The sequence below is a fragment of the Medicago sativa genome, chromosome 7, assembly GCF_051527215.1.
Source record: "Medicago sativa cultivar Bolivia chromosome 7, Bolivia_mono, whole genome shotgun sequence".
NCBI lineage: Eukaryota > Viridiplantae > Streptophyta > Magnoliopsida > Fabales > Fabaceae > Medicago > Medicago sativa.
Genome location: NC_140755.1, coordinates 78,673,235 through 78,686,204, shown reverse-complemented (window position 1 = coordinate 78,686,204; position 12,970 = coordinate 78,673,235). Strand labels below are relative to the sequence as shown.

The 12,970-nt window shown below is 35.5% G+C and overlaps 2 protein-coding genes across 2 annotated transcripts; one reads left to right on the top strand and one right to left on the bottom strand.

Moving 5' to 3' along the window:
- The first annotated feature begins 2,364 nt into the window (after positions 1-2,364).
- CLV2 (Leucine-rich repeat (LRR) family protein) lies at positions 2,365-5,364 on the top strand. Its single transcript, XM_085730694.1, has one exon. It carries the CDS (start codon positions 2,748-2,750, stop codon positions 4,905-4,907), a length of 2,160 nt encoding a protein of 719 aa, XP_085586820.1. The 5' UTR covers positions 2,365-2,747; the 3' UTR covers positions 4,908-5,364.
- A 638-nt stretch (positions 5,365-6,002) lies between these two features.
- On the bottom strand, positions 6,003-12,778 carry ABCI13 (non-intrinsic ABC protein 11). The gene is made up of 10 exons (XM_085730695.1): positions 12,382-12,778; positions 12,071-12,199; positions 11,197-11,292; positions 11,040-11,117; positions 10,892-10,953; positions 10,672-10,747; positions 10,410-10,517; positions 6,972-7,147; positions 6,797-6,881; positions 6,003-6,491 (listed from the first exon to the last, which is right to left on the bottom strand). Exons 1-10 carry the CDS (start codon positions 12,583-12,585, stop codon positions 6,453-6,455), a joined length of 1,053 nt encoding a protein of 350 aa, XP_085586821.1. The 5' UTR covers positions 12,586-12,778; the 3' UTR covers positions 6,003-6,452.
- Between the last annotated feature and the right edge of the window lie 192 nt (positions 12,779-12,970).

Here is a 12,970-nt window from a genome sequence, read left to right as displayed (position 1 = left end):
TTGTTGCTAATTATGTTGCTTGATGTTAGTTGTTGCTGTTTAGGTCACCATGTCGTTTGTGGCTCTTCTCTTCTATTCCATCTTATTGTGTAATTGTAATGTGATTGTGAAAAGTGAAAAGCTAGAAAGCAATCCTTGTTTTATTAATTGTGTGGTGCTGGTGGACTGAGAGTGTGTGGGTCTACAATTGTATTACTTTATTTGTTAAATAAACCAAATATTGTTTTTTCGACAGAAAAATAAACCAAATATTGTTATTATTTATTATTTATCTCTTTTGGGTGTTAATTTTTTTGTTCCTATACGACATTATCAAATAATTTGAAGTTCGACCCGAAGCTAAATAAAGATAGAAAAAATTATTTCACTTAAAATTAAACTTGGGGTAGCTAAATATATATTAGGTTTAAATGTGTAATTGGTCCCTGCACTTTTAACAGATTTTGGCATTGGTCCCTGCACTTTTTTTTGTTTGGCATTGGTCCCTGCACTTTGTAAAAATATTGGCATTGTAAAAATATTGGTATTGGTCCCTGCACTTTGTAAAAATATTGGTATTGGTGCCACGTGGCATGAAATGATTGGGACCAATACCAATATTTTTCCAAAGTGCAGGGACCAATACCAATATTTTTACAAAGTGTAGGGACCAATGCCAAACAAAAAAAAGTACAGGGACCAATGTCAATATTTTTACAAAGTGCAGGGACCAATGCCAAACAAAAAAAAGTGCAGAGACCAATGCCAAAATCTGTTGAAAGTGCAGGGACCAATTACACATTTAAACCTATATATTATTAGGGGTAAGCTAAATATAAAAATATACCTACTCACTCAGAAAAATATTTTTTTTTGGGGTAGCAAGGGCTACCCCTCCCTTATACTACCATTCGCCCCTGTTTGGGAGTCATTGCGTTTTGTTATATGGAGATAACAGGTTTTGGTGATAACTTTGTGGAGAAAAATCTCATTGTTATGAGATTGTTGTTATTTTTCACATCTTTCAATTTACTCATCGTTATATTTTCTACCCTCTTAGAACGTCCAGCTATTGTTATAGAGTCATACGTGAAATCCTTTATCTTTCTATGGCTCTGTAGTGTTATACCTGTGTCGTTTTTTATATCCGCTATTACCGCTATAGTTCTTTCAATCGTCTGGGTTATTTCATTCTATATTGCTCGCTGCTCAGTGACTGAGCAAACTATAAATTATGTCAGTGTCGGTCACCGTAACAAATTTTATTTTATCTCTGAATGCATGTTTTCACTCTCTTATGCATTCATGACTTTGGTTGTTTTGAATAATTTAGCTGATACTCCCAGCTCTTTGGATATATATATCCTTGACAGATTTCTGTTTGTTGGTTGTATTTTCTTTTTGCTTGTCATAGGACCTGTAATCTTACAAAACCCGCCTGCTTGTCTACTGCGAACTGTGGTTTTCTTGGTCACATCATGTTGTGTGTGTGTGTTAACGATCGTTCTGATTTCTGTTGGTGATGCTGTAATTATTTTCATTGTTTGGATGGTGGCTATATCAACTGTTGTTGTACAAAGATGGGATCACTTTACTTATCAGATGAAAGCCGTAGGGAATGCTATATGCAATGACTTGGTTCTTCAGATCAAAGCTGCTAGGAAAGATGAGGCTATTAGGGATATTGAGGCAAACAATTTCTGAAGTTGAATGCCAGCGTGGATACACAAGTTTTAATTTAGTTTTCTAGTTAATGTTAGTTTGTGGCAGCACTATTATGTGTTTGTATTTATAGTTTTTTATGTTAATTTATATATATATATATATATAAATAAATAAATCATTATTTATACTTGAATAGAAGGCAAGCGGGCAACAAGTTGCGCCGCTAGACCTTTTTGGATTGGATGGCAAAACAAATCCTCGTGAACACAACATTCATAGACTTAAGAGACATAACATTGCTATGTATGACCTTTTGAACTCTATGTAGAAGGTCAACAGCCTCTGGTGCTAGGAAACCGAAAGTGTCAAAAGCAAATTGTATAAATGCATGTTGATTCTCAAAACACGCTTTCTCATGTTTGGCTATTTTGTTTGACGCAACTTTTAAGGCTGCCTGTCCTACGGTAAAAGCGTTCTATAAAGAAATATATCGAATTGAAATTAAATTTATCTTTCAAAAAAAATATTTAACCTAAATATTTATAATCTCATTAATTTATTTAAAAGCGTTCTTCAAAGAGATATATCGAATTGTTTCATAAGTCATAGCTTAACTAACAAAAATATTAAAATTATTAGGTCGAACTTTATTATTGGGTTCAAACTCCGTTGTATGAGTTTATGATATTATTTGTCTATTAAAAAAACATGTATCGGATTTGGTAGTTTACTTGAAGAATATAAAATTTTACAAATGTAGAAAAACTAGAACTGTTCCAAGTTTTACAGAGAAAAAGGGAAGAGATATTAGCAACAAAAAGAAAAAGGAACACAGAAAAGAGAATAAAGGGGGGAAGAAAGCACATCAAAGCCACTTTATTTTCTTTGATCCAATCTAAACCCACTTCACTTTATCTCTGCAACACACACCACCAATGTAAGTTATTGTTCTTGTTCCTTTTTCTCTTTTGTTCCGTCTTTTTTTGTGTTTTTCCCCTTCACACATTCATTCAAAAATCTTCAAATTCATCCACCAAGTTCCTATTTTTCATCTTCCAAAGCTTCAAATTCTTCTCCATCTTCATAAAAATCACACCTTTACAATGACCCATCATCATTTTTGCCACTATCTCATACTACTTTGCCTTATTCTTCACTGTGCAACCCTTTCTCACTCAATTGATATTCACCCACAAGACAAAAAATCTCTTTTATTGTTCAAATCATCACTGCATGACCCTAGCCAAAGTTTAACCAACTGGGTAGGTTCAAATTGCACTACATGGGTTGGAATCACTTGTGAAAATACCACTGGAAGAGTGGTTTCAATCAACCTAAACAGTATGAATTTGTCAGGTCAAATCAACCCCAATTTTTGTAACCTTTTGTACCTTGAAAAAGTGGATTTTTCACACAATAATTTCACATGCACTCTACCTGTTTGTTTTGGAGACTTATTGAACCTTAGAGTTATTGATCTTAGTCATAATAGGTTTCATGGTGGAATACCAAACTCTTTCATGAGGCTTAAGCATCTCACTGAGCTTGTTTTGAATGAGAATCCATCTTTGGGAGGTTTATTGCCTTTTTGGTTAGGTAACTTCTCTGTGAATCTTGAAAGATTACATCTTGGTTATTGTTCATTCAGTGGAAGTATACCTGAGAGTTTGCTTTATTTGAAGTCTCTTAAGTATTTGGACCTTGGAAGCAATTTATTGTCTGGTAATCTTGTTGAATTTCAGCAGTCTTTGGTTCTTCTGAACCTTGGTTCCAATCAGTTTACAGGTACTTTGCCTTGTTTTGCAGCTTCAGTTCAGTCCTTAACTGTGTTGAATTTGTCTAACAATTCTATTGTGGGGGGTTTACCTGCTTGTATTGCTAATTTTCAAGCTTTGACTCATTTGAACTTATCAAGGAATCATTTGAGGTATAGAATATATTCAAGGCTTGTGTTCTCAGAGAAACTTGTTGTTTTGGATTTGAGTAATAATGAGTTGTCTGGTCCTATTCCTAGTAAAATTGCAGAGACCACAGAGAAACTTGGTCTTGTTTTTCTTGACCTGTCTCACAATCAATTCTCTGGTGAAATTCCATTGAAAATTACTGAGTTGAAAAGCTTGCAGGCTTTGTTCCTTTCTCACAATCTTCTTTCTGGAGAAATTCCTGCTAGAATTGGAAATTTGACTTATCTTCAAGTCATTGATATTTCACACAACTCTTTGTCTGGTACCATTCCATTCAGTATTGTTGGGTGCTTTCAGTTGTATGCTTTAATACTTAATAATAACAATCTTTCTGGTGTGATTCAACCGGAGTTTGACGCGTTGGATATCTTGAGAATACTAGATATAAGCAACAATAGGTTTTCCGGGGCTATTCCACTTACTTTGGCTGGTTGTAAATCTTTGGAGATTGTAGATTTTAGTTCCAATGATCTTTCTGGATCCTTGAACGATGCAATAACCAAATGGACAAACCTCAGGTATCTTTCTCTTGCTTGGAACAAATTCGATGGAAACTTGCCTAGTTGGTTGTTTGCATTTCAAGCTATTGAAACAATGGATTTGTCACACAACAAGTTTTCTGGCTTTATACCTGATGTTAATTTGAAGGGTAGCTTATTATTTAACACAAGGAATATTACTGTTAAAGAGCCTTTTGTTGAAGCTACAAAGATGTTTGAACCAAGAGTTTCAGTAGCTGTTTCTGATAGCAATCAACTCAGTTTCACTTATGATCTTTCATCGATGTTCGGAATCGATCTATCCAATAACTTGTTGCATGGTGAGATTCCAAGGGGCTTATTTGGCTTAGCTGGCTTAGAATATCTGAATTTGTCAAACAATTTTCTCAATGGACAGCTTCCTGGTTTGCAGAAAATGCAGAGTTTGAAAGCTATAGATTTGTCGCATAATTCCCTATCAGGACATATCCCGGGAAACATTTCCAGCCTTCAAGATCTTACCATCTTGAATCTGTCTTACAACTGTTTCTCTGGATATGTTCCTCAGAAGCAAGGTTATGGAAGATTTCCTGGTGCATTTGCTGGAAATCCAGATTTATGCTTGGAATCTCCCAGTGGAGTGTGTGAGGATGGGAGAATTCCATCAAAGCAAGGAAGTTATTTTAGGGAAGATAAGATGGATGGACCAATATCTGTAGGGATTTTCTTTATCAGTGCTTTTGTTAGTTTTGATTTTGGTGTTGTTGTTCTATTCTGTTCTGCTCGAACAAGAAAGTACATTCTCCAAACCAAAACTTGATTTGATACATCTCATAATGGCAATCTTTGTCCTGTAAATTCCATTTTGTAATTTGGTAGCTGCCTTCCTGTTTCAAGTGAACATAGACATGTGTCCCAGAAACGACACAACCAAATGTAGTGATGTGAGTCACCAACGGTTTAAACCATTCATGACCAGCAGTTTAAACCATTCATGACTCTGAATAGAGTGTAATTGTAAAGACTAACCATGCATTATTCAGCTGGGAAAAGAATGGATGGTTATGGTGAAAATTTTATCTGAGTAAAGTGAAGTCCTACATCATTATCACATTTATTCACATGCCATACCATGTTATTTACAATCGATGGAGGCTTAGCAGGAAACATGCCTTTGTATCTAGTCTAGTTATGGTGAAATTTTGATCTTGGTCATCTATTTGCAGATTTAAAAACATGTTTATGTTTATAGAATATGTATGATTCTAAATTTACCTTGGCTCTATTTTGGTTGTGAGGAACCTAAATTCCCCTTTAGTGTTGTTTTACATTTGACCACAAATTGATCAAGTATTGGGAACAATGGTAAGTAAAGAAGGTAAATGTGGTGGTATGGGAGGTATTCACAAGTCACAAATATAAGTTTTTTACTGTGATTTGAAATGATATTCTCATAACTTTTTCTTCATGATATCGCGGTGTTTGGAAGGGTTTATTTTCCGCACATTTTAGTTACGTTAGCATGTGTGTAAGTATTTGAGAGAATTCATTTTTTTAAGTGATTTGAGAGAATTCATGAAAATAGCTGTGTTTGACTCATTTTAGCAAGCTCCGCGTAATAACTTGTAAAAATAGCTTATAATTAGAAAATTGTTTAACCACATGCAATTTTAGGCCATAGAAATACATAATACATGCTAATATAACAAACACTTATTGAATAACCTCTTAATTAAGTTGTTTACTCAAACACTTCTAACCTCATAATCAGAGCCTAGCATGCTCAACAGAGATTAAAAAAAAAAACAGTATATTTTATCAGCCCTCATGAATGTGATGGAAAAAAAAATATATACAGAAAGGATGAGTAAAAACAAAATCTGACAGACGCTAATTGGTTGGTTGCAAGGCAAAATCCAAAACCATGAAGCAGACTTGTTGATTATAACAATGAACTGTTTACAAAAATTAAAACAGCAGGTTGCTTAATTTAGCACATAATGTTAATGTACTCCGTATAGAATAGAACAAATAATGTTAATACAGTGGGTGCTATCTATCTCTTTTACCTACTTCCCCAGGGTACTTATGGTGTGCATGCAATATGCTGTCCTTGTGATGTTGCCATTAACAACAATAGAAGCTCTTCTTCCCAGCTTCCATAACAACCCAGAAGGCCAAATTTTATGCCAAAAATCCAAAACCACCCTGAAAGTGACAAACCCTTTAATCCTTGTTGCAACCAATTTATTGCTCATCTCACAAGTTGTCATTTGAAAGCTACATCCATTTCAATTCATGTTTGCACACTCAATAGCACCCAAGATAAGCAATAATACATCTTTTACGACTGCAGTCCGACATTCTAATATTTGATAGGACCATCTAGGCTTCCGGATGCAAACTGCCACAACAAAACAAATGATAACACTTCACAGTTATTAACATTATAATAACAATTTAAGAATGTCTGCATTATGTGATGAACAAACAACGAGAGGAAAAGAAAAACACATGCAATAACTTAAGGGAAGTTTTACTTAGTCAAGGATGTTCTACAACCAGATATGCAAAGAATTACAATGAGATACAGTGCATTGTGAATAGCTTTAAGTTTAGAGAGGATAAAGAAGTGTTCTTTTATGTGACCATTTCCACATGTTAAATTTAGGAATAGCCCTAAAGAAATTGAAATTCCGCAAAACAAACCTGCTGAACAATCGGATTTGTTGAAGTTGTAAATTCATGAGTCATTCCTTCCCAAACAAGCTTTCCCTTGTGTAAAAACAACAACCTGAATGTATGCAATATCTTTTCAAACTAAGGTACATAAATTGGGGGTATATTAAAGAGGTATGTTCAACCATCACGGAAATATCCTTACCTATCAATGGCTCTTTTAATGGTACTATGTTGGTGAGTAACGACCACATAAGATGAAATATTCCCAGGCTTTCCAAGTGCATCTCGCCCTTTTATATGCACAGAGCGAATCAGATCCTCAACAACGGTAGATGCAATGGGATCAAGTCCAGCAGTTGGTTCGTCATACAAGAGCACCTATATATAGGTGTAAAATGCTGTTTATATTTTCAGTAACATGAAAGAGAGAAAGGAGAAGATGCAGTTACATGTTGATTAAATAACAGTAAATGTCGCACCAAATAAGATTTCAGGAAGCGTCTCCGAAGTTGGAAAATTTAGCGTTACAACAAAATAACTAAAAGCCATGAAGTCTAGTTTTGTGAACATATAATAACCAGGAAGAGGATATGAGCAAAGAGGGAATTCTTTGCATAAAATGATCTCGACTTTTTCGTGTGATACTCAAGTATGTTTGGTTTCTCTTTAAATGTAAGAGTAAATTGCACTTACCACCCTTGAGGTTTCCATGAATTGCACAAACCTCCCCTCTAGTTTTAAAGCGAACACTAACCTCCCTTGTTATTCAATCAAACTAACAAACAGCCCCCCTATCCCTTAACACCGTTTGTTTCATGTCTAATTGCTCAGTTTTCGAGTAGCTCTGCTAGCATTGATGCTCTTTTTACTGTAGTGAGACATCTTCCCCTCTTGCAAAATATACACATCCTCATTTATATGGGCAATCCTTCATCGATAAATAGAATTTTAAGACACACTCGTCTGATTAAAAATGAGTAAAACACTCGTGAGTATTCATTGGCAATTTCAAAATACCTTTTTACCTTAAATTTGCAATTTATGTTGCTAGGTTTAGGGTGGTGTTTCATACGGTGGGTTTACTTGCTCTCATCCACAACATATCAAAGAAAGAATAGTGGAAGTGGATATCTCCTTTTTTTCTTTCTCTTCCATTTTCCAACTTCAAAGCCCCCAAAATTACCCTCTTTACCTATCAATGCTTTATCTCCTTCATCCCTATACTTTGTCGACTTTTGAATCAAAACAACCCACAATTTATGTCCCCTAAGTCCCCTTAGGTGCAACTGCAAGTATATTGAAAGCATTCCCTATGGTTGTTACCTCCCCAGCCTCAGCGTACATATTACAGAAGCCTCTCGGTTTTCAATTTAAAAGTAAATATTGAAAGTGAACCTAAAATTTTAGGTTTTTGTTTAGTTCTTTATTGAACAGAGTATAACAGTGTGAGAGTGAGGGGAGGTTAGTGCAATTTACCCTAAATGTAATCATTGGCGTTCATGAAACAATTGAATTTTTTCATACACTAAAAGCACACAGAACCCAAGGGTCAACATTTAAGATGTATAAAAGAACATTTCATTAAAATATGATCATATGTACTATCTCAGATGTAAAAAACAATGGCTTAAAAAGCACTTTTAGCCCCCCCAAGTTTCACAATCCGGTTATTTTGGCCCCCCTATTTGGAAAATAGCAATTTTCGCCCCTTAACTTTAGCTCCTTCTGCAACGGTTATGCCCCCCCTTAATTTTGACTCAGTCAACACGTACATGGACATGTCTATTTAGGACATTAGTTGCCAGCTATGATTATTAATAAAATAAAAATTTAATAAATTAAAAATAAACATGATGGAAACCTAAAGATTGTCTTCCTCCTCCATGATACGCCAACAGTGAGAGAGGGAGAGTGAAAATGAGTGATACCGGTGCTGTCTGGCACTGCTTCTCCCCATTCAAGATACTATTCCACTCACTCAACATTTTATCCACCAACAAACTCGCTTTCACAACGATCTTCCTCCTCACCCTCCCTCTCTACACCCTCTTAATCTACCAATCCATCTTCACCCAACACCTCACCTACCAAATCCGCCACCTCAGTCCTTGTCCACTTCGCTTCAACCCAATTTGAAGCCCGACACATTTGGCATTAACCTTGAACCGACGGTATTTCCTTGGTAACTGATGCTTAATAGACATGTTGATATATGTGTTGACTGAGTCAAATTAAGGGGGCCTGACTTTTGCAAAAGGAGCTAAAGTTAAAGGGACAAAATTGCTATTTTCAAAATAGGGGGGTCAAAATAGCCTGATTTTGAAACTTGGGAGGCCAAAAATAACATAGCTGCAGCTGAGCTGAGTTTTACACAGAAGAAGCTTCAACACACTTATAAGTTGCATCCTAATTTTAACAGGCAAGAGAGAAAAAAATCTGATTATAAACAACCAAAAGCACCATTTTCCAATCACAGGAACCACTCGATTTAATGCCACAAACCTAGGTAAACTAATGAACATAGGAACCTATAACGCGGGTAAATCCAGAGAAATGATGTAACAAGTGGCAGCCTACAAAACTCAGCTATAGATTTTCACTTTATTTTTACTCTACAATAAAACATAAATAATTTTCCAAAGCCAAAATAACTGCATTACTGAAGTCACATTTATTCCTTACGAAAGTTGCACTAATACTGGTTCTGATAAACAGCGGAAACACATTTATTATAGAATTTTCTTTGAAATAGTGTCAATGAAGTACATAACAGAGACCCGATAGAACACAGTTGTTAAGATCACTTTCTTATGTCTTACCTTACAGGTATTGGAGATACGTAGAATTTCCTTCTTAACTTCCTCTCTTAAACCAAAAACTCCTCTCTATTCTATTTCTTAGACTTTGGGTTGGGCCTAACTCAACCATATAATATTAGCTTGTAAGGTGAGAACTGCCCAAACATTATCAGCATTACTTAGGCTATATCTCTAGAGGCGGCACAGGACTAAGCACGGTCCCTCACACCCAGTACAATTGTGTTGGAGGTTGCAATGAAGGTAACCCAAATACCACAATTAATGTGGTCAGGGGCAGACTGCAATTAAGGCAGACGATGCGGGAAACTCAACAACAAATCTAGGATAGGATTTGACGGTGACACGGCGACACCATCTTAGCAACCAAATGCCGCAGTTAAGGCAGCTAGGGGAAGACCGTAATTTAGGGCGAAATTTCCACCACTTTCCTTCCTCTCATGTATTCGAAATACCCAGAATTCCCTCAAAGTTTTAACTCAAACAAAAAAACCTCTCTCTATTCTTTCATTCCTATTATTTATACCATGTCATTCCCTCTCAAACTACCTAACTAACAAACCTTGACTGGGGTTCTGCTAACACATACTGAAAATTGAAGATAATTGTATTAAATAAACACAAGTAATTCATGTAACTTACAGCACTTGAATTTATAACGAAACTTGTCAAAAGCATATAAAAGTTCTAAAGACAGTCCTGCCTAGTGTAGCCATTTCAAATATTAATTGAAAACCACTCGGAATGGCATTAGCTAGTTGGTAATCTGAGGGAGGATCAGACATTTAAGAATAGGAAGAGAGAAATTTCAGGGGTTAACATACCTCTGGTTCTATTGAATCCTTTGTGGTGTCAAAAATAATGGATCGAGCTAGGGCAACTCGCTTTTTCATTCCTCCTGATAACTCAGAAGGAAGCCGATTCTCAACTCCCTGTAAAAAATGGTGGATAGCGAGTTATTTATTTTATATGAATTACTTTCTCAATAGTAGAAAGAAAACATATACTACTTTTGCTACTCTTGAATTAAGTATCCATTGCCTGATGCTAATGGACGAACCAAGTATTGCACCCATAGATGTATACCTTCAAACCAACTGCAGCCAAGGTTTCCTTGACAAGCTCCGATATCTGTTCCTCAGGCATGCTTGAGTGTTCATACCTGGACAATCAACAAGGTCGGAAACAAAAAATAAAAGGATTGTAGAAGACAAAAATTAATTAATACACATATGTTATCCCCCTTTACACAACACTACTAAAAAGGAAGTGAAATTTCAAAGCAAAGATTCAGCCCATGTCTTACAAGAGAAAACCAACATTTTCACGAACAGTCAAAGAATCAAAAAGTGCCGCGCTTTGGAACACCTGCACATAGATAAATAAATACAATTACAACTTAATTAGTGATAGCCTTTAAGAATAAGTATGTTGCAGATAACAATGAAACTTACTAATCCAATCCGAAGACCAGATATCTCGTCATCACTTATCAAACCATCTCTCTTTCTACCTCGAATATAAACTTCTCCCTGGTCATTGGACAAGAGTTAACACTCAAAGTAATCACAATTATTCAAAATAAAAAGCACATGCCTAAACCAAGCTTACCTTGTCAGGAGCAAGAAGTCCTGCAATAATCTTCAAAATTGTAGATTTTCCAGTCCCGGAGGGACCAATTATTCCAACAGCTTCACCGTGTCTGATCTATTCAATATTGTTAAAAAAAGGTGGAAATATTTTAGTAAACTCCCAATCAGGAAGGCATCTTACAATTTTTCACTGATAATTCGGTGTCAGTGAATTATCATGGTTTTTGTTATTAGATAGAGCACAAAAAGGTTGTTTATTTCATGTAACAGACCCCACTCATTGTTAGTTTGTTTCATACTAATCTTCAGAACAACTCGTTCAATTTATCTTGTTACAAACACTTGGGTCCCCTTTCTTCTAAAAGCTTGAGGGTTAGGCAAAATAAAATTACAACACTCGGGAAGAGGGGTTTTTGGAACAGTTTTTTTTACCAAAGCAAACTCAACTCATATCATTAATCAAATAACGTTACATACAAGGAGGAACACAGTCATAAACTAGTCAACTAGCATTGGAAGTGGCTGCCTTAACAAGGCTATGAGCAACCATATTCGCTTGACGATGAATAATAAACCTAACCTCAAAGTTATAATTCAAACTTAACAAATCTCTTATGTTTGCAACAATTAAACTGATGAAAATAAAATCATGATATATCTATCGGCTCTTCACAGTTTATGCAGAGTTGATCCTCACTCCCTATTCGATAGTGGAAATAGCTTATACGTAAGTTCTTATACTACAACCATTTATGCTGAATAAGTTCTTAACTAAGTTGTCTATCCAAACACATCCTAATTTATATCACACTCAATTGAATTATATATAAGAATAAGTATTCAACCTAAAGGGCAAAAGATGAGTGAAGACAATGAATGATAAAATGAATCACCTTGAAGCTGACACCATTTAAGATTTTCTTTTCCCCAAAAGACTTATAAACATCTCTACACTCAATAAGAACATCAGAATCATCCTCGTGATCCCGCGCCGTGTTCAATTGTTCTGATTTAGATGAACCCTAGCAAATAACAAACTCACTTCATGTCAAAATCACAAACCAAAACAAAAACAAAAAGAACAAAACTTGATGATACCCACAACCAAATTGAGTTAATTTGCAAACCCCACATCAAAAAATGAATAAAAAGGGTAAAACAAAAGGTGGGCAAGCAAAAAGGAAGAAACTTTGTGTGGCCTTACATTGAATTGAATGGAGGAAGAGTCTTGGGCTTTGAAATTTTGTGGAGGAGCGATGCAAGCACAGATAACTTTTCTGTGATGTTTATTGCTGTGTTTTTTGTGATGGAATGGATTTGCATAGTTGTTTTTGGGTTGAAATTTAGTAGAAGGGGAAGTTGTTTTTTGTGGAGTGAGGGGGAAGAAAGGAATTGAAAGGGTAACCATGGTTGAAGGAATTGAAGGGAAGTGTAGGTGGTGAAATTATTGGGTTGTGGATATGGAAAGTAGCATGTGATTCATGTGGAGAATGGGGGTGTAGAATTTTGAAAAGGGTGATGATTGATGAAGAAGATGATTGAGTCAAAGGGAATTGGTGGTCGGTGATTCTGAGGAGCCACTACTTTCCCAGAAGATGGCTATTGCACTTGTCTTAGAGGGACTTTTTTGTATCGATCTTTCTCTTTGTTTTTTTTTTTTTTCAAAACTTTTTATTTGACATCCAATTATTTTTTTTGAAGGAACTATCCAATTATTTTTATTTAGTGACAAATAATTATTTAAAAAGATATTTGTTTCGGGCTAAGCGTATGTTTGGAAACACGTTTGGAAA